Source organism: Nematolebias whitei, chromosome 1 (assembly GCF_014905685.2).
Source record: "Nematolebias whitei isolate Nwh7 chromosome 1, NemWhi1, whole genome shotgun sequence".
NCBI lineage: Eukaryota > Metazoa > Chordata > Actinopteri > Cyprinodontiformes > Rivulidae > Nematolebias > Nematolebias whitei.
The window spans coordinates 52,336,439-52,358,385 of NC_056498.1; the positions used below are offsets into that span (position 1 = coordinate 52,336,439).

The following is a 21,947-nucleotide window of genomic DNA, read 5'->3' on the forward strand; positions in this document are numbered from 1 at the left end:
CCTACTGAGTTTTTCCTCCTCGTTTATTTTCAGCAATAGACTTTGTTGTTACAGCGATTTAGGATTTTGCCAAGCAGTTTCTTACCCCCACTTTAACCACGACTGCCAATTTCTTCTTTGTTTTGCTGTTCGTTCAATAGACTGGATAGAAGACGGTAAATTATCGTAGATCTCGAAAACGTTTTGCTGCCAAAACCGGTGTAGAGCGAAGTTGCATTCCCGGGGGCCTGCACCAGTTCTTTCGTTGTCTCCTGGATGTTTAAGGGTTTTTGACTTGAATAGTCAAAATAAACTGTCAGAATCGCAGATTGGATTCTTTAAAAGTAAAAACGACTGCCGCTCATGCTTCCAAGTGTTATTATGGGATGCTGGAATGTTTGAAATATCACTGTAAACTGGATCGGACCGACTCGGGTCAGGCAGCTGCCGCGCAGAGTCAGACTTGCATTTAAATATAATGACAATTGCAGAAAAATTATGGAGTTTTCAGTGTTTGTTTTTTTTTTTTATAGCTTTGCATAAATAAAGATTTGTTGGTCCTCAAAGGACAGAACCGATGTGCGAGCTAGTTTTCAGGTGCCAGGACTCAAACAACAAAATTTTAAGTTAATTGCTTCATTGCTCAACAGTTATTGGATATTATGTGATTTTATTTTTTGTTGCAGTTCCTTTTGGGTGTTTTTTTTTTTTTTTTTGCGTTTGACAAAGCTGCCAACCCAGTATAAGTTTTATCTGTTGTCTGCCATGTCTGTTGGACTGACACACTTTTTTGGTTTTTGTATGCTAACCTCTGTTGATAAAATGTTTATAAGATTTATTTTCGCCAAAGATATGCAATTGCATTATATATGGTATTACAAAATATTAATAAAATCCTGTTCTCTTGTTATTTTCTTCGTGTTTAAGTTTATTTTGGCCTGCTCTTATGTAAACCCTCATGGAACGCTCTTGTTTTGTATTAAAGGTCCTTATTGCAAACTATGAAATCAAACATAAAAAAAAAGATCATACTCAGTCAGTGCAGTTTGAATTTTTTTTCTCCTGTAGTTTTCCGAATGTGTTCTTTAATTCTGTCAAATTCAGAATAGAATTCAAAATCTTACTTCTAACCTACAAAGCCCTCAACAACCTAGCTCCATCTTATAATTACAGATCTTATTGTTCCATATTTTCATAGCAGAGCACTTTGCTGTCAGACTGCAGGCTTACTTGTGTTCCTAGAGTTTCCAAGAGCAGAATGGGAGGAAACTCTTTCAGTTCTCAGGCTCCTCTCTTGTGGAACCAACTTCCAGTTTCTGTCTGTGAGGCCGACACATTGTCCAGTTTTAAGACTTTTCTTTTTGATAAATCCTATAGTTAGGGTTAGCTTGTTATGTTGCTATAGGCTTAAACTAATGGAGGACAAATTGACCTGTTCCTCTCAAACCCAGCCAGTTGAAGCAGATGGCCGCTTGTCCTTTGCCTGGTTATGCTGGAGGATTCTTCCTCATGAGGGAGTTTTTCCTTTCCACTGTCGCCTTCATGCTTGCTCAAGATGAGAGTTCTGTGACGGAGTTAAATTCAAAGCAGTCTGCTCCTCAGATACTTAATGTTATTAACTTCTATACTGGTATATGAATGTTTCTGTTCAGTGCCCTAAGATGACTTATGTTGTGACTTGGCACTTTATAAATAAACTGAGTTGAATTGAATGTGTAATGCTGAAGTGCAGGTATGCACTCACTGTAAACAAAGTACTTCTTTGCTCAGCAAATCGTGAGTGTAAATATGTACCACTTTATAAAAACGGACCAGACCTCTTAATTTCAAGGTTTCTTTATTTGTCATTCGCATCATATGTGGTGGAACGGAATTGTGTACACAGGGTCCCAGTTAGATCCAACAGAAGTATAAATTGTAAAAGAAAAACAGTAATAAGATCTAAGATATGAACTGAGTAATACGCTAAACTAAGAATATATTAATCACTAATAGTACAAAAACAATACGCCAAACAACGGCAGCACGAACATGAGTCTGTGTGAGCAGATGAGTACGAATGAACACAGCAGCATGAAATTAATCAGCAGCGTGAGATCAGCAGCATGGATAATCGGCAACACGTATCAGCAATCAAGTGGCATTACAGTGATTTTTTTTCTCAGTGATAATCCTGATTCATGAGTCTTAACAGCCTCAGGGTAGAAGCTGTTCCTCAGTCTAGTGGTTCTACACTTAATGCTCCTCAACCTCCTGCCTGAGGGGAGCGGGGCAAAACATTTCCAGTGGCTCTTTCATTGACGCCACCATTTTTTACCTATTTTTAATCACTTTGGGTGTTTTTTTTTATTAAACAAACTCAAGTGTTTGGTGGCAGCTGTTTATAAGTATTTTGCTTACATTTATTTTAATTTTATTTAAGGACTCTTTTAACATCTACACCTACATCTACCGGCAGAGGGCCACCTGCATCATGAAGGACCCCACTCACCCAGCACACACACACGTTTTGCTCCGCTCCCTTCAGGAAGGAGGTTGAGGAGCATTAAGTGTAGAACCACTAGACTGAGGAACAGCTTCTACCCTGAGTCTGTTAGACTCATGAATCTCTAACCAGAATAATCACTGTGAAAAATCACATCATGTTGCTGCTGATGTGTTTCATGCTGCTGATCTGTTTCATGCTGCTGTGTTCATTCATACTCATCTGCTCACACAGACTCATTCATTCAATCTTACAGGTCCCACTGAGCCACGAGGACTCATTTAATGTCCGTGCTGCTGTTCGGCGTATTGTTTTAACGCTACTAGTGCTTAGTGTATTTTTAGTTGATGTTTTTCTTAGTTCATATCTTAGATCTTATTACTGTTTTTCTTTTACGTTTTATTGTTGGATGTAACTGGGACCCTGTGTACATGTCGTTCGCACCACATGTGCCACATGTGGTGCGAACGACGATAAAGAAACTCTGATTTTAACCATTGATCCAAAATAAACTAATTAGCAGATTTTGGTTCTTGCATTTTGGATCGGCCTTTTCATCGTCACACTGAGTCCCTTTAACTTTGCAATCAGAGCCGTACAGTTTTCCCACGTCCGCGTCACAGTCTGCAAATATTTCTCATCCAGTCCAGCAGTTCGCTTCTTGTTTTGACTGCACAAGCTATGCTCGGCACCAAGAGTGGCAGCTCCACCTTGCTTTCCTTTCCCTTTTAAAATCTTGCTTCCTACGGCATGTGTTTGGAGTGCACCAGCATGGCCGGCTGCCAGAGACGTACCTCGCAACGGTGTAAATTCCAGGGCTGAGAGCCTGTGATGGATGCAACATCAAATGTGCTAACGACACTCTTCGCTGTAAGTTAATTAGTCATGGAGGACTGTGGGATGAACACAGTGTGACCCTGAACAAGGGCTCGTCTGACTGGCCTCGGGCCCTTTGACACAGCTCTATTGTTCAATAGAGTCCTGTGTGTCGACTGGAAGAGAAGGAGAAGGGGGGACTTCTCCCTACTGACTGCCTCAATTCAGCTGGAAATCAGAGCAGCATCACTCCCTCCTCCCCTCCACACACGCAGCCCTAGCAACCACGCCACGCCAACAGTTGCCAGGCAACCAGACAATGCTGGAGCCACTGGCTGCGGTGCACGAGTTTGTTTCGCCCGCATACGTTTAAGCACATCCAACGTATCAAACTGCAGTGATACGCGGTGAAAATCTACAGAGATTAGGATGGATTAGATGAAATTAATCACGTAGGATTTGTGCTTTGACGGGTGCGTTAGCAGCACGTCATTTCACTTCTGCGTTAAATGAGGTCACCAGCATTTTAAAGGGAAACCACAGGCTCGTCCTCGCAGCGCCACAGCTTTGTTTTGACCTTGTTTTGTTTTGTGCTGCAACCTGTAAAACGGTAAAATCAAGCAGTGACTGTATTATGGATCAATTTAAATACTTAAATTAATCAAAAATTTTAGTATGCCGCACATAGAAATGGATGCAGCCACAACGGTTTGCAGTTTTAACCTCATTAGCTGGGTACATCAAATTGTCCCAACAAAACTAATATTACGAGAAACCTATTTGAAATGATTTAGAATCTGTTTCTTACTTTTTAAAGCTGCTGTTTGTCTTTAAATTGACTTTTGTTAATGCAAGAGGAGGGAAAAAAAACCTTTACTCCTCCTTTTTGGTAAATAAATTGGTAGTCGTTGCAAAGTATGAAATCAAAAATAAAAAAAGGGTATCCTGAATTCTATGAAATGGTGCAGGTTGAAAAGGTTCAGTAGTTTGTGAATTGTGAACTGCAGGTCCACACTCAATGTAAACAAAAGTCGAATCCAGAAAAAAAGCACACGAAAGCTTGAGTCACGTGATTGACCTACATTAGATAGTCTGTGAGCAGTCGGTAACTTTAGTGTCTGACTCATTCTCAGTCACTTCACTTGTAGGTAAACAAACACATGGTGGTTGGCAAATGGTCACTAATTATGATTAGAGATTTTTTTTTATTTAAGGAAACGCAGCAAATACAGCAAGCTGGCACAGGAGTATTCAAAGATAATTCAATTCAGTTTATTTATATAGCGCCAAGTCACAACAGAGAGCACTGTACAGAAACATTCATATACATAAAAAGTACGTTAATAACATTGTTTATCTGAGATTAAACACTCATCAGTATGAAAAAAGTATTGTGTGAATTTATTTATTTATTCTTTTTTATTTTTGGTTTGGTCTTCATGACTTTGAACATTGAATTAAAACCAACTCAATTAAGTCACAATCACAAATTTGCACCTGGATTTAAAAAACAAACAAACAAACAAACAAACAAACAAAAACACATTCCGTACATGTAGAAATGTTCAAGTTAATTTATTCCAACAACTCTATTATATATATATATATATATATATATATATATAAAAAAAATTTTATTAATTTTTTATTTTTTATTTTTTGTGTGTGTGTTTTTTTTGTTTTTTAGCATTTAAAGCACGTTTTGAAATGTTCAGTGACGCTCCATTTCATTGTTTCTTCGTCCACCTATCTGTTTTTCAGTCGCCAGGGGGCGCTGTGGCAACAACCGCTCTGCAGTTTCCTGAACTTTGACCTTTGTTCTGTTGTCTCCGATCGGTTCTCATTTGAGGAAAAGATTTGCTGGCTAGCTGGATCATTAGAATCATACTTTAAACGAGCAACGTTGGGACGGCTTCAGTGCTTAAGCAGTGGCAACCCTGAATATTAAAGACAAATAATTCACGGACGCCGCTGGATTCCCGCGTCTGTTCGTCGGTGTCGGCATTATTTTTGTTGCTACATAGGTAGCTTAGCTGCTAACTGTGTTAGCTTAAAACATTTAAGTAGCAATGAGCTGGTAGTGTAAATCGAAGGATGAACGTCTTGCTCGTTATCAGGGACTCCTGACTGTCCCTGTTTATCACAATGAGTAAGCTTGTGTAGCTTCTGGGTAGTTGATAAAACCAGACGACGGTAAACTAATCACCGGCTCGGCTCGCTGGGACACCCGAGTTTTTTTTTAACAGCATCAACTGTTTACGGATTCCCAGCGAACATGGCTGCAGACCTGCAGACCAAATACAGCAAGCTGGCGCAGGAGTATTCAAAGGTAAATATTTGTCAATGAAGACTGTGCAACTGAAACGATTCAGATTTCATGCTTCCAAGTTACCTTGATTATTATGAAACTTAATTACTGCACACTTTTATGTAATGTAGAAGTAACTGCACCAACATATAGATTTAAACAGGAGTTTTAACCACCCAAATGATTTTTTACACTTGACTCTATAATGAGTCGAGCATTATAAAGCTTTTAAATTGATCTTGCTCTCAGATTTTCTTACAACCTTTTAAATGTTTTCTTTGGACTTTGAATGGTAAAACTATATACTTTTTTACATTTATGACACTTGTTACTGTTATGTGTTAAAGACTGAACGCTGACTGTCAGTGTGCTGCCTTAATTAAGTAACCACAATGCAGAAAAAGCAGTAAAACACTGATCTGGAAGCAGTCATTTAAAGCCTGTTTTCTGTGGAGCTGTGTTCTTTCTGCAAGTGCTCTTTGTGTTTGTGTGTCAGCTGACATCTCAGGGAGTTTGAGCCATTTCCTGTTGATCTCTGATCTCTCCATTACCCTGCACAAGAAAGTGCTGACTATGAAAGAGCAACACACATTCTCTGCTTCTATTACTTATTAATAAAAATAAAAAAAATGCACTAGTTTTGTTTTTTTTATAGTGAACATCATTGAATTTTGAACAGTTGGTGACTCTTCATTGTGCACAGAATTGATATAAAGCTGCAACGGATGAGTGAAGAACAGAGCATTTTGTTGGTATAAAACTTAACTTTCACATTAGTAGACTTTTAAGTTTTATGTGTTTGTGTTTTTACAGCTCCGTGCCCAGAACCAGGTGCTGAAGAAGGCTGTTGTAGACGAGCAGGCCAACTCTACTGCTCTAAAAGTACATACACAATAATCCGTTTTATTGGCCGTGTAAAAATTAAAGTCATGTCTTATTTATGGGGAATTCCAGATGGGATCATTTTTGTTGATTTAAACAAGTGCAATATTTACCCCAAATCCAGTTGCAGATTTATGTTAGCCAGTATTTTTATTGTATTTTAATCTTCACATTAGGATCAGCTGAAGCAAAGGGACCAGAGCCTGAGAAAGCAGGAACAGGAGATGGACAGCCTCACTTTCAGGAACCAACAGCTTGCCAAGAGGGTGGAGCTGCTACAAGAGGAGCTCGCTGCTAGTGAAGCCAAGGGCAAAAAGGGGAAGGTGACCATGAGGGGGAAATAAGGGTGTTGGGATGAGGGGGAAAGGCTGTATTTCTTTTTAATGGTCATGAAAATATACACTTTTTGGGAGTGTTCATAAATTTTTCAAGTAAAAAAAAAAAAAAAAGCCCAAATTTCTGTAGTTAAAATATTAACGGCTCTTGTTCTTGTTTCAGAACAAAGGAGACTCTCCCTCTCAGCATCATAGCCTACAGACCCAAAATGTTTTTGATGAAGACCTGCAGAAAAAAATAGAAGAGAATGAGCGGCTACATATACAAGTAGGTGGCTGCACTTTTTTTTTATTTTTGACTTCCAACATTGAGTTATTGTGAGGGCATTCATGCAATGCTCTTCACTTTTCCATGTATTTGTTAGTTCTACGAAGCGGATCAGCAGCACAAAAGGAGAGAGGCTGAGCTGAGGGCCCGACTAGAGGAGCTGGAAAGAAACACAGAGCAGCACCATGCTGTTGTAGACAGCCTTACCACAAAGTATGTGGAAACAAACGAACGGCTGCAGAACAACAAAGCATGTTTGGAGGTCAGGATATCCAGGAGGAAACACTCATTTTGAGAGATTAGCAGTTCTGATGGCATTTAATAAAAAAATTGTATTTTTCATATCGTCTGACAGGTGAAAGTACAAACACTGGAAAGAGAAGCAAAAGAGTGTAGGATGCGAACAGAAGAATGGTAAACCTAATTTTGTAACGGCTTGAGAGGGATATGAATCCTCCAGTTTTACCATGGTCTACTTTAACTCTTAAAAAAGAAAATATACCATGTACAGAAAATGAATATTGTAATCTAATAATTTTTGGGCGTGTGTCTGCAGTCAGCAGCAGTTGAAGCGATGTCAATCAGAGCTGAGAAGTCAGCTGAAACAAAGCAGCAGCGTAATTCAGGAGAAAGTGCCCTTCAATGACACCAGTGAGTACCGAACTGGCCCAGAGCCACCACGACAAACCAGTCTGCCTCTGAGTAGACGACCCAATGAGAACATTTACATTTTTATTGCTGATGCGTTGGAGTGAGTTTTGTCTTCATATTGCACTTGAAACTGGGTCAGTCATACAAGTAGATCTTGGTGCTGAAGTTGAGATTCTGAGCTCATTTTAGTGCTTTTCTCTCCCGTTCTGCAGAATTTAGTGAGTACAACAGCCTAAATGTACCGTCACACAATCGAAGGCATCAGGTGAGTGAGAAAACAATGTGTTTAGTGCAGCAATGTTCAGTCAGGCCATCTGGACGGTTTCTTTTGTTGCTGAGATGTTTCATCCGAAGGACTTCTTCAGTCTGAGGAGCCTGAACATTGTTGGATTTATACCTGGATTAATGAGCATGAGCTTTGGTGTTTTGAATCACTGGCATGGTCTGCTTTAGAGGAGTTGACGGGGCAGAGGGCGGGCCCCGGAGGCCATCTTATCACCAGCAAACTGTTTTTTTCCACTCTGGGAGTGAGTTGGTTATGGGATTCAGTATGGGTTGGTGGGCTCGTCAGACTGAAGAGGTCCTTCGGATCAAGGATGAAACATCTCAGCAGCAAAATAAACCATCCAGAATCAGATGACATGACTGAACATTGCTGGATTTATACCTGGATTAATGAACCTGAAATTTAGTGAATATGTTTAGTGATTTAGTTCCTCTTTTAAACCTTTTTTGTTTGATCAGTTTACAGCTATTTTGTGCCCAAGTGCATGCATGTGCTTGCTTGTATTGTTAGCAAAATATCTCATGAACCACTGGGTGGATTTCTGTGAAACTCACTGAAAGTAGTCACCGGGTATATATATCTACAACTACTATACGTTTGGAGTCAACCCCATTTAAAATGTGTGCTACAGTTGAGTGATTTTACTAAACACCAAAATGGTGATATTATAACCAGTTTTACAGATTTTAAGGTAAAATTTGGTGCGATGGCAGCTAAGAGTTATTCTAAGTGCTAACAGATTTCTTTTGCATTTACATTTGCACATACAATGTGCAAATGTTACAGGGACAGACATGTGCTACAAATTGATGCTTAAATTCATAAAAAGAAGAGGCTACTAAATCAGCTGTGTGCTTGTGTGTGTTCAGCTTAAAGCCCGGGACGTCACGGGCCAGGCCCTGAGCTTCATCCAGGACTTGGTGGCAGCTCTGTTAAACTTCCACACGTACACAGAGCAGAGAGTGCACATCTATCCCCTGGACTCCTCCATTGAGATCATCTCTCCTCTAAACGAGAAGGTCAGTGAGATGCAGAACACAAACTGTTTGTTCATGTGGAGCACTCCTTCTAACTTTGATGTGTGACTTCTAGTTTTCCCAGTATCTACATGAGAACGCTGCCTATGTGCGCCCCCTGGAGGACAGCTTTCTGCAGTTTTACCAAAGCATCACAGAAGACACAGTCACAGTTCTGGTGAGTTCAGGACAGGATGTTTAAAAGCTTTTTTTTTTTTAATAAAACAACTCTAAATAAAGTTCTTTGCTTATGCTGAATTGAAGGAGACTGTTGTCACGTTGAAGACTTTCACTGAGAATTTCTCCTCATACACCCACTTTCTGCAAAAGATTCTTCCGTACCAGCTGAAAAGGTCAGCGCTATGTTTGAGAAAGAGAGCAGGGGGGAGTGGAGGGTGAGGCTGCGCTAATGGTTGCGATCTTGTGTTTTCAGCCTGGAAGAAGAGTGCGAGGCACCTCTTTGCACAGCTGCTCTGACCGCCAAAAACCGAGAGCTACGGAGCGACATGAAGAAAGTAACATCTGTGTTTGAGAAGCTGCAGAGCTACATTAACCTTTTGGCCTTACCCAGTAGGTTAACACACATCAGCTGATTTAGTCTCAAAGCTCTTGTCATCTGTCACCGTTAGTGCTGTGTTGGGATTCTTATTGCATGCTCATGAAGAATATTTATTTTCTTAAGAATAATTAGTAACGTTTTTCATGTAAGGATTAACAGGGTGTCCGTGCAGCCTTAAAAACTCTTTGTATGTAAAATTAAGAACCAACCTTCTCTGAACTGTTGCATCTAAAATCTAACTTTGTATTAAATGTTGATGTGTTTGGAGCATCTTCATCATCATCATACAGACATGTGCAACATGCACGCGTGACCAAACTCTAGGACTGAGATTTGCCGTAGGAACTTGCAGCCTGATTGTTTTTCACGTTGAGACAGGCTGTTTGCTGCTTTAGTTCTTATAATTAAATAATATTAATGCTAAAAGACCAATATTTTTATGCACCAGATTATAGCAGTTTCTCTGTTTAACAAAAAATTTTCCCCAAACTCACAAAGTCTGTGAGAGAGTAAGTTTCAGGTGTTTGTAGTTTACTATAAATATCTGCAAACTTCATTTCTACACTGTTTTAGCAACAACAATGAGTTGTGGCTGCTTGGAGGAGCTAAATTTTATACTGAGTGGTGATTATACCGTGATACGTGTAATTCAATAAATAATCAAATGTATAAAGGTTAAATGGACTGCGACACTTCGGCATGTGACTGCCGGTGGAATCGAACCCCCAACTCTTGCATTGGAGGACGACTGCTCTAACCACTGAGCCACAGCCGCCCCAAATATGAAAAATAAATACATGTAATATAAAATTGACATTTTTTAAAAATAATCTAATTTTAGGAGGAGAAATCTGGCAAATAAAAAATAATCGTTTTAAGTTGCGGTAATTTATATTCTGCAAAGGACTTCCTGTGCTACAGTTTTTTTTTTTTTAATGTATATATTTGACAGCCCTTCAGTTGAAAACACTGAAATGACATAAAAGTAAACTACAGAAAAGTTGATCAAAACTCCTCTTCCTTCAGAATATTGGTCTTGAAAATCTAAATGCTGCTGTTTAAAATCTTACAACTCAACATTTCATTAGAGAACACGATACTGTGTACTTTTACTAAGGTCATGTACACAGTGATGATGCTTGGGTACTAGTGTAGAAAACATTTCAGTCAAAATATTTGTTTCTGCTTTAATCCCTGGGACAATTTAAGCTCTTTCTACGGGTTGTTTGCTTCACGCTTGTGCCGTGTGTTTCAGGTGTTCGGCAGGATGCCGTGCCGCAGAGCAGCACCTCAGCTGTCTTCACCCAGCTGGCTGCCTGCCTGCACAGTCTTCATGATGCCGTTAAAGGTGAGCAGCGCTCGTGACTCAGAGCCGTTCACACAAGCTCACATTTCTCACATGCATCTGCTCAGCTGCTTTCCCCATTCACAAAATTCACACCCTATACGTGCCATGTGTTTATTCTGGTTGTACTACTTCCACTTTTACTGCAGGTGAAAATCTACAGCGCACTATTTGAATGCCAGACAGTCAAAGCTGGACAGAAACTCAAAAGATGTTAAAAAAAAAATACAATATTCCTTAGTAATACAAGAGAAATTACATTTTTTTAATGAAAAATCAATGTGAACGATGCTTGCTGAAATTTGCTGAAGGAGCTGAAACCGAGTTGGTAAAGCTAAAAAAAGTCAGACCGCCTGATAAGAGCTGGAAGAAGTAGAACATTAGCTAAAAAGCCGAAAAAGCAAAAGGGCTAGCTAAAAGTAACAACAACAGCAGCTAAAATAGCATAAGAAGACAAAAATGGAGCAAGTATGCCGAAGAGGATTCTGAAGAGAAACAAACTTTTGAAGGAATTGAAGAGCTCTCAGTGTGTTTCTATTAAAAATAAATTTGTAAGTAAAGTTAAATATTAAAAAAAAAAACTAACAGAAGGAAAAATCTTCTGAATAAGCTAAACTCTTTGGTGCTCAAATGGCTCAAATATCACAAAGTAAATTTAAGTTAAATTGCAAAAATGTGGAAAAACAAACCAGGAAAACGATTAATCTCTTGTCTTTTGCGTTTAGAGATGTCAAAGCATTACAACCAGAAGGCGGGCATCGAGCAGGATCTCCCCACGGTCACCCAGAAGCTCAGTACCACCACAGAATGCCTCCTCGGGTCTCTGGGCTCTCTGACCAGCATCACTGGCAAGGTGAGGCCAACAGGGGGCAGGCAGCAGCCGAGTTTATGTTCTGTTGCGTCTAACCTCCTAGGGTACGCTTGTTGCAGTGCCTTGAAGCATAACTGTTAGTACTACAACTGGATCACAGATCCAGGAGGACTCAGGTGGACAGTGGATACATTTTGAAGATAACTGTCCAAATCACAGTTTGAACAGCTGCTGTCTGGTTAGAGGAAAAAGTGTAAATGATGTAAATATGAACCGAGCGGCAGCATCTAGCATGCAGGTGTGTGGCTGCGTGCTGAGGGCAGCCAAAAGCTTAACTCCTCAGACATTCATCATCCTGGACACAATAATGACGGGGGAATTATCTTTGCTTTAAGCCCTCCAGTTAAATTACACTTGACAGACTGCTGACTATCTGAAAAGGTGTTTTTCTTTAGCTAAGGACGCTGTAAATGTATTTTTGTTTGAACGACGCGAGACGTAATATCGCAATCATTTGTCGCAGATTGCCACTTTCTTCAGCAACAACTTGGACTTCTTCACATCGCCGGCCTACAGTCCAAGAGGGAGCACGGCCACCCTCAACCCGCTGCAAGCAGAGACCATGCTGGCCAACAAAAAGAAAGCAGCTGCCTACATTCAGGCTATCCAAAAGGTTGGTGAGCGCTTTAAAGCCTCAGACGAAGACGACACGTTCGAGTTAAACGTGAAGCACACACACACACGTTAAAATACTTTTTGTCTTTAGATGATCAAGTTCATATTTCTGTTGTTTTTGAAATCATCACAAAATGGTTATTACTGAGGGTTTTCTGCCTTTTTTAAATGCGTCTTTTGTTCTATTAATGCATTATTTAAGGGTTTTATACCTTGATTCCCAATTTATTGACTACTGCTAAAAAGATGAAGGCAGATGTTTTTGCTCGTGCCTGTGTGTGTTTGCTCGTGTCATTCTGTTGCCAAAATATCTCACACCACAGCTTTAAATGATAAATTTAATAAATTAATAATAATAAATACAATGTTGCTGGTTCTTTCAGGGCAGGCCGCAGTCGGTTCCTTACAGAGAAGCCCTGTCAAATCGCCGCATCCTCACCAGCTCCACTGAGAGCAGAGAGGGACTAACTCAGCAGGTAAAGCACGCACATAACGTGGTACTGTACTTGTCGCCGTACATGTCGCTTCACCGTATAAGTCGCATCTATTATGCGTTACCGCTGACCACCCGGAAATGTGGGCTGGTGTGCCAAAAATTGATTGGCTGCCAAATGGCGGCCGCGGGAGCATGCACAGGAGGACTTTAACAAGAATTTAACAAGATTAACACTTAAAAACTATTATTTGTTTGCTCAAAATTATAGCAAAGGTGTGTCTCAGTTTAACTTTTCCTTAATGGATTCACTTTAACGGTCAAATTAACTGCATTTCAAAAGCTGATTTGCGGCTGCGGGAGCACACAGGGCAACTCGTTGTCCATTTTTTTGAAAACTAACAAGATAATCATCTAAATCAATTATTTGTTTGCTCATCTTCATAGCAAAGGTGTGTCTCAGTTGAACTTTTCCTTAATAAATGCACTTTAATGGTCAAATCAGCTGCATTTCGTCTGGGCAGCGCAGCAAATGCAGCTGATTTGACCGAAGGTGACTTTGTATGGCAAGCCAAGTGGCTCATTAATAGCCACTTTACCTATTAATGAGACACTTGGCTTGCCATACTAGTCGGGAGCCCTCTAATGGCTGAAAATTATTGTTTAATATTTTCCACGTCACAATGAATGAAATTGTCAGATCTCAGCCAAAAATTGGATTATAAATATGGGGAAAAACATAAATATTTCGCTTCACTGTATAAGTCGCAGGCATGCTAATTTATGCAAAAAACTGTAACTTATACAGCGAAATGTACGGTACGTCTTGAAGCAGTTTGAGGATTTTAATGTTTCTTTTCGTTATAGTTATTACATATGGATAAGAGCACTCATCAGTAAATCATGTAAACATTATAGTTGTGTGTAGGTCAGTGGTCAGCCACGTTGGGTAGCTGTGAATGCTTTAATGATGTTAAACCAAGCTCTACATACATTTGTTTTGCTGTAGCTTTGTCTTTGGCTCACATTGTAACTAAACACAACTATCAATGTGAACTGGAAGCAGTGGAAAACAACAAAAGGCACAGAGGTGTGGTGAAGTTGGTTAGGAAAACAGAAATTCTTCAGCGTTTGCAACACAGTCATGTGACGCTGAAGAGTTGCTGACGGTTGCTCTTTAGGGAATGGGTGTGAAGGACGGACATGTTCATGTGCATGCTCTTTTCTGTTTTGTATAAAATAAATTTCCACTTTCATTTCTTCAAAATTGGTTTTAAGTTTCCTTATTAAATACTGCTGCCCTTCCACCTTTCCAAACATCTGCTCACGGTCCACTCCTCCGCCCTCACCTTTGTGCAGGTGCAGCAGAGCCAGGAGAAGATTGCTCGGCTGGAGCAGGAGAAGGAGCACTGGCTCCTGGAGGCTCAGCTGGGGAAGGTGCGGCTGGAGAAGGAGAACCAGCGGATTGCCGACCTGGAAGCACAGCTTGCAGCTGCTCTGGGGGGGAGTCCAAACTCGCAGCCGGCCGGAGCCAGCCGGCTCACTCAGAGCCACGAGGAAGCAGAGACGGAACAGAAAGCCACAGGGAAGGAGACAACTCTGTGCACCAGTCTGGTACCGTCTCTCCGCTCAAGCTGTTTGTTTTCACCAGCAGAGGAAATGTTCTGCCCACGGCGCGACTGTTTGATTAGTGTCAACAAAGGGAGCGTTATCACTTTCTCCTTTTAGCTTCAACACAAAGTAACCTTCTGCTTAATAAACCGCAGACTTTTAATGTGCTGATGTAGCAAAATAGAAAAATACTTTTTTCCCCACTCAGAATCGGTGCTGAGTTCAGAGTGAAGTCACAACTGAGCTGTTTCCCTCCCCCATGTCTCTGTCCTACTTGGGTTTTATGTTTTTACTGTTGCCTCCTGCATGTCTAGTCTGTCCTCTCAGAGGCTCGTCTGTGTTTGAAGTGTTTTTTTTTTTTTTTTTAACATCTCACTGATAATTAAAGTCTAAACTAATTATCTGTTTTGACACCAGGTTGGCATGTTGTGCACAACCCCCACGAATGAGCATGTGAGTCACCGTCGCATATCTGGAAGAAAATAACTGAAATAATTTAGTCCTGTTGGAGGTTAAAACGAATCCCATCCTGCTGGATGTTGTGTCTGCGCTGCAGGTGGGAGACGAGGAGTCCCGGGAGCAGCTGATAAAGACGCACTATATGGCCCGAGTTGGAGAGCTCACCACCCAGCTCCAGATTTCAGACAGCAAAGCCGTGCACTTTCACTCAGAGGTGAAGCTCTCCACATGTGTGTTTATCTCAGTAACTGCTTCTTTTGGCAAATAACTGACCTGTTCACCCCACACTGCCTCGAACGTTGCAGTTTGTCAGAAAAGAGATACAGAAACTGTTACTTTCTCTCCGTGCTTTGGATAAGCTCTCGCCGTTACCGCAGCGTTTTTATTTTTTCCGACAAAGCGTTGGGGCCACGCAGGACAAAAAATGAGGAGAAAGTTTCATTTTTGTTTTTAATTTGAGAATAAAAATTATTATTTACAAAAAAAAGTTAAAATGTTTCGAAAAAATGTTTGAAAATGTTACGTCACGCGCACCTACTTGATCTGATGATGGCGGAGAGGAAGTAGTCAAAATATCGGTGGTGTGGAAGTTTTATTTATTTTTTTATTGAGGATGTCAGATTCCAAAGATTTTTGGACTACGTTGAGCCTCGATACATCGTCCCCAGTCAGAGATATTTTTCAGATATAGCCTTACCCGAGTTACAAGCCGTCATTCCCTACGTCATTGAGAAGCTAATAGCACTTGGGTGAGTTTTACCACAGACATTTGGACGTCAAGCGTTAGCCCCGTTAGCATGATTAGTCTTACGGAACAATGGATACACAAAAACTTTGAACTTAAAAAGTCTGTCCTTCATGCACAAGAGTGTAGAGGATCCCACACTGCAGCTATAGGAACCTGGAACAAGCCTCCACAAGTGAGACAGCATCGCAGGGGACTAATGCTAATAAATAATTAGCACTTTTCATTTAATATAAGTTAAAGTGCTATGCATATGGCTGTTACTGAATATATGTCACCAGCTCTTACAGCTGTTACACAATTTTTGTAGCAAATAAGCCTAAATAAGAGGGCTATGTTCTGACAAAATATAAAAATATCGGTATCTGTTATTAGCCAAATAAGTTTTAACATATCTGATATCGGCCAAAAATCCATTATTGTGCATCCCTAGTACCTGAGCGTTATAGGTGCACTTTTTCTGGGTTAACTACCAAGAAACAGCTGAATCAAACAGGGCTTTTTTTTTTTTTTTTTACTTAGAATATTTTTAGTCCTTCACAATAAGAGACTGAAATGTAAAATACTCTATGTAAATATCTGAAGCTTATGAAAATAGTTTAAGTTCATGTTCCACAATAAAACACTGTATGTTTGAAACTCTTTTTAAGTTTTCTGTCACATTTTAATCGCAACATTTTGACATTTACTTTAACATAAAAAATTCCATAATTTATTTTGAGTGTCCCTAAAAGTTTTAGAAGTATGTTGTTATTATTATTTTTTAGCTATTTAGATGCATATTATCTGACAGTAAAGACATAAATGACATCAAGGTTCTGTTCTGAGCCCCTTCTTATTTGCTCTGGCGATGGATAACAGATGAGTGGATTATGATGTTTGCAGATGATGATGTCATCTGTGGTGAGAACAGGTGGAAGAGAACTTGGAGAGGTGGCAGTGTGCACTTGAAAGAAGAAAAATTAAAGTTAGCTGTAGTAAAACAGTACGTGTGTGAATGAGAGGGAGGCCGGTGGAACAGTGAGGCTACAAGGAGCAGAGGTCACAAAGGTGCAGGACTTCAAGGACTTGGGGTCCACTGTCCTGGAAAACAGGGAGTGTGGTAAAGAGGTGAAGAGGAGAGTTCAAGCAGGATGGAGAAAAGTTTCAGGTGTGATTTGTGACAAAACAGTGTCAGCAAAGGTCAAAGGATGGCACTGACAGAAGTGCAGGAGAAAGAACTGGAAGTGGCAGAAATGAAGATGCTGAAGTTCTCCTTAGGAGTGACGAGGATGGATAAGATTAGGAATGAGATCGTCAGAGGTACAGCACAGGTTGAACGTCTGGAAGGTAAAGTTAGAGACCAGACTGAGATGGTTTGGACAAGTCCAGAGGAGGGACAGTGGGTATATTGGTAGAAGTATGTTGGAAATGCAGCTGCCAGGAAAAAGACAAAGAGGAGATCTATGGATGCAGTTAGAGGGGACATGGGGGTAGTTGGAGTGAGGACAGAAAAAGCCACACACTTGACCTATTGAAATTGTTTACATCTTGACGTTGAATCAATACATTTACTAAATCAAAAAAATTATTCATTTCGGAAAACCTCCCTTTTCCTTCTCTTTTTAGTGTCGAGCTTTGGCAAAGAGATTAACCATCGCAGAAAAATCTCGGGAGACTCTGAGCGAAGAGGTCAAAGTGGCTAATCAGAACATCACACGCTTGCAGGTAAAACGCAAAGAAGCCTCTCGTGTGTAGTATAATTTAAAGTACACGGTGGGCTCCCTTCAAATTGGAAAACTTTCTGAGTCCGTTTATCTTGTGCAGGATGAGCTGGCTACAACCAAGAGGAGCTATGAAGACCAGCTCAGTATGATGAGCGACCATCTGTGTAGTATGAACGAGACTTTGAGCAAGCAGAGGGAGGAGATCGACACACTCAAACTGGGTGGCAAGGTACAGCGCCAAGACCAAGGTTCCTACGCAGCCTGCTGGAGAAGTCCTGATTTTGGTTTTAGTATTTTCCAAGTCTGGATAAGCTCAGAAAAAAATCTGAAACCGGGTGTAGGAAAAGAAAAAAAAAAACATGCTTCCAAACTGTTGGTTTTTCTCACAAAAATTAGTGGCAAAGTATTTTTTGCACTTTAACCGTACTGTATTTTCCGCCGTAAAATTCACACCGCCGTATAAGTCGCATAAGTCCAAAAATGTCTAATAAAGTGGAAAAAAAAAACATAAATTAAGTCGCTTCTCCATATTAGTCGCATCTATTATGCGTCACCGCTGACCACCCAGAAACGTGGGCCGGTGTTGTGCTAAAAATCGATTGGCTGCCAAAATGGCGACCGTGGGAGCGCACACGGGAGGACTTTAAGGTCTTTAAAGGACTTTAGTGGTGTGTGGTTGCGTCAGGAAGGACGTCTTCGTGCGAGTTAGTTCACTTTGGTGACCCCTGAAGAAGGGAGCAGCTGAAAGAAGATAAAAAGTTCAACTACCGCATCAAGCTTTACAGATTTTTTTTTTTTTTAAGTAAAATTGCTTACACTTTTAATGAAAAGTTTTTTTAAGTCATAAGCTAACAAGAAAAACTACTTGTTGTCCACCTTTTGTGCACTTTTTGTGTATTTCCGTGGTGTTCCAAACCACTGTATAAATGAACATCCTCAGATGATTTGATGTTAAAAATGGGTGGAGCTTTCTTAAAATTGAGTCTTACGTATGGAGTTTTAAAACTGAAAGCCGTGTTTGAACCGTGCACGACGCATTTTTCCTACAAGCAGAAACCTCCGAACCGTACAGTGATATCAGATGTCGGTGAGATGGGGCTGAAAGGTTCCTGTCAGTGAGGTGAACTACAAGGTCATCCGTGTTGTGGTTCCTGCCCGAGTTTCATGTGAAAAGCGCCTGCTGGAGCCGTCTGAAAAAGTCATTAAGGAGAGGCCCATTTGTCAGTCCTGCTTACGTGCTCACAGAGAGCTGTGTGTTGGGAAGTCACGGGCCAGAACATGTTTGTGCTCCACCTGTGGCGATTTCTCTCAGAAAAGTCACAGACCAGCCTCTGCACGCTTTTAAAATTTGAAGGAAAAATGCAAGCCTGGGCTACGGTGGCCCTGAGGTGTAAATGAACATAAAAAAACAGAATTACATTTTGGGAAAAATTGAATTACATTTGAAAAAATTGAATTACATTTGAAAAAACAAAACACAAAATTTACATTTGGGGGGGAAAAAACGAAATTACATTAAGCCAAACCATAAGTGTTTATTTTTCATTTTTTTTAATTCTCAATTAAAAAGCATTTGAACAAATGGTACATGGACCCATAGGCGTCACAACCATTATATGTGAAGGGGACAAGTCCCCCCCACATTCCAAAAACGTTCATTTGGACCCCCCCCCCCACACACACACACACACTTTTACTATGAAACATTAGTTCAGGCGGCGCAGTTTCTCTTTCTTTGTGAACAAATCCATTCCACTTGATTAATAGGAGAATACTCAAACCACTAAAACTCCACTCCAGGTTTTCCTGGTTACTTCCAACTCTAAACACAGCAGCCTGTTGCCACGGTCACAATATACCGGTGTAACACCTGCAGTGTTTCTGTGCGTCTCCTCCTGCTTTGGCAGAAAACGCGCACAGGTGGAGGAGATGCTCGCCAGTTTAGCGAGCTTTGTGCAGGCAGTTGTTGACCAGGGGGTTGATCATTAACATATATTTATGTTAGAAGGAGAGAAGTGCAGCGCTACGTCTGTAGCATCTTAGCTGAGCCGTAACTGTGACGCTGTGTGTTCAGGTGCATTAAAGTTGAAATGTCTTTAAAAAAAACACTCCTTATTGTCCTGAAGCTTCGTGAGAAACAACATTTAGATGAGTCGTGTTGAACACAAGTAAAAATGTCTAGTGGTGATGTTTTTTATTTCACAATAAACACAAATAGTGCCGACCTGACGCTCTGTGTTAAAGTTAAAATGACTTTAAACCCACAGCTGAATTGACACAAACTTGGTGAGAAACATGTTTTAAATGTGTGGAATTAAAGGAAATCTAGGTGAAATGTTGCTTTTTTTTTTTTTTTGTACACTAGTGAACACCTTTTTTTAACGTGCACGCACATGCACACATGCGCGCACGTACACACACCTACACATCATTGTGTCCCCCCCACATTACGGATGCTTCCGACGCCGTTGCATGGACCCCACACCCTTAACGAGCATTTGTATCTTGTTGCTGTACATTATTCATTTGTTCTATGTTGTTAGTAAAGTTGAAAATAAAAATAAAAAAACACGGTTTGGCTTAATGTAATTCCATTTTTTTTCAAGTGTTGTGTTTTTTCAAACTTAATTTAGTTTTTTTTAAATGTTGTTCATTTGCACCTCAGTGTCACCGTACTGGGCTGCCTCAACCGACTGCACTGAAATACAAAACTTTGATTTTTAATACCGATTCTGGATGTCGACTTTTTATTTTATTTTAATTTCCTGTCAAAAATCGAGTTTTTCTGTTTGTATCTTCTAGGGAAATGCCAAAAAGAACAAGGGCCGCTAGAGGAGTCTTCAGGACGCCTTCGGGAGAGCTTGAACATCTCTGTACCAACACTGCCTCCACACTACAGGAGCATCAGACTCTCCCACCGTCAGGCAGCGCAAACAAACCCTTAAAGGATCCAACACGTGTGACAGTCAAAGCTTTGATGTCTTCTTTGTCACATCGCCTGGAAAATGATCAGCTAAAGATGTTCAATGCACGACTGAAGATTTAAACAAAGCAGAGACGCTCAGTGAAGTCGAGACTCGAAGACCAAACCCTGTTAATGTGTCGTTTTTGTTGCGAAAGAAAACGAACTGTGCGCTCCGACTGTGAGTAGGTGAACGGAGTAAATGCTGGTTGTTTGAGAGCAGCAGAGTGACTCCAACACACTTTACAACACGAGAGTATCGTTTTACAATGAAGGGACTAACTTGTTAGTTTGAGCTCATTTGTTCAGCGGTGAGTAAACTGACCCAAAGTACGTTGCACCTTTTAACACGCAGACACTGTATTACAAGCGCCCGAACGAAAGGCTTTTGGAATGTGAGTGAAAAGCGAACGCTTGAACTCATTACTCTTTATTTTCAGCCCTCTGGGGGTGGAAACAAAGCTCACCTTCCAGCACTGATTAGCTGGATTTACTTCCATAGAAAAGGGACGGACAAGTTGAAGCTCGTGAAAATTGTGTCTGTTTGTGTGTGAGACATTGCTCTGTAACCATTTTTTTTTTTTTTTTTTTTAATCGCCAGAGGAAATGTGGATTCACACTTACAGCTCCATAAACTGGCGAAATATGTAAGAATACAAAAGGTTAATGTGAATATACGTTAGGTTAAAATCATAATGTAATTGGACTTATCCCTGTACAAAATATGCATTCATGGAGACGTTACAGATCTTTATTTTACCCAGATTTCTTTTATATATACATATATACTAAAACTACAGCTAGTTGTTGTGGCTCCCCACATTACAGGGAAGTGTTATGTGATTATTATGAATCATGGGCGGGTGGAGTTCACTAAAACTAACCCTCAGTCATGCAGCAGCGTCAAGTTCGTGCATTCAAACCTCTTGTTTGCTGGATGAGACCTTTGATCGTAAAGACCTGAACACACCCTCCGAACCGGAGAAAAGAAACGACGTATTTCACGTGTAACCTGTTTCAAAGCACATACAGAGATGTGAAGCAGAATAAAAATCTTGACGTACATTTGGACTGCTGGTTATTAATAACTCCGTAACTGTTCTGACCCAACATTACATGCTGCATTTCTGTGTGGGAATGTAAATGGTCTGTAATTTAAGAAAGAAAAGCGGCCTGTTACACACCCTGACTACAGGGAGATGAGGCAGAGCTGTGACGCGTTGAGAGCTGGAGGATCAGATTTTTAGTTTTTTTACAGAAGAAAAGCTGAATTTTTAACTGGAGAAATTGTGTTTTATAAGAAAATGCCACATCTACGCCGAGAACTGAATGACTGCAAAAGTTTGATGAGTAAAATTATTAACTGTTAAACAAGAGAAGCTAAACTCGTTGAAACACAATCAGCAAAACTAAAATTAGCCAAACTGGCAAAAACCTTTGATACAAAAAGTAGCTAAAAGCTAAAATAATAAGTAAAACCCTAAATTAGCAAAACCTTAGCTAAAAGTTAAACATAACGAATCTGTTTTGAGCTAAACGCTAAAAGTTAAAATTGTAAATTACCAAAACTTCTAGTTAGGGTTTTGCTCATTTGTTTTAGCTAGTATGTTTGCTA

The 21,947-nt window shown here is 40.3% G+C and overlaps 1 protein-coding gene across 1 annotated transcript; it reads left to right on the forward strand.

The window, feature by feature from the left end:
• Window positions 1-5,531: 5,531 nt before the first annotated feature.
• On the forward strand, window positions 5,532-20,929 carry ppp1r21 (protein phosphatase 1, regulatory subunit 21). Its single transcript, XM_037685135.1, has 22 exons — window positions 5,532-5,609; window positions 6,402-6,470; window positions 6,647-6,793; window positions 6,969-7,073; window positions 7,171-7,335; window positions 7,429-7,487; window positions 7,630-7,724; window positions 7,937-7,989; window positions 8,880-9,029; window positions 9,103-9,204; window positions 9,291-9,379; window positions 9,460-9,596; window positions 10,841-10,933; window positions 11,656-11,783; window positions 12,265-12,414; window positions 12,800-12,892; window positions 14,209-14,463; window positions 14,878-14,913; window positions 15,017-15,133; window positions 17,273-17,371; window positions 17,471-17,599; window positions 20,173-20,929. Exons 1-22 carry the CDS (start codon window positions 5,556-5,558, stop codon window positions 20,200-20,202), a joined length of 2,355 nt encoding a protein of 784 aa, XP_037541063.1. The 5' UTR covers window positions 5,532-5,555; the 3' UTR covers window positions 20,203-20,929.
• Window positions 20,930-21,947: the final 1,018 nt, after the last annotated feature.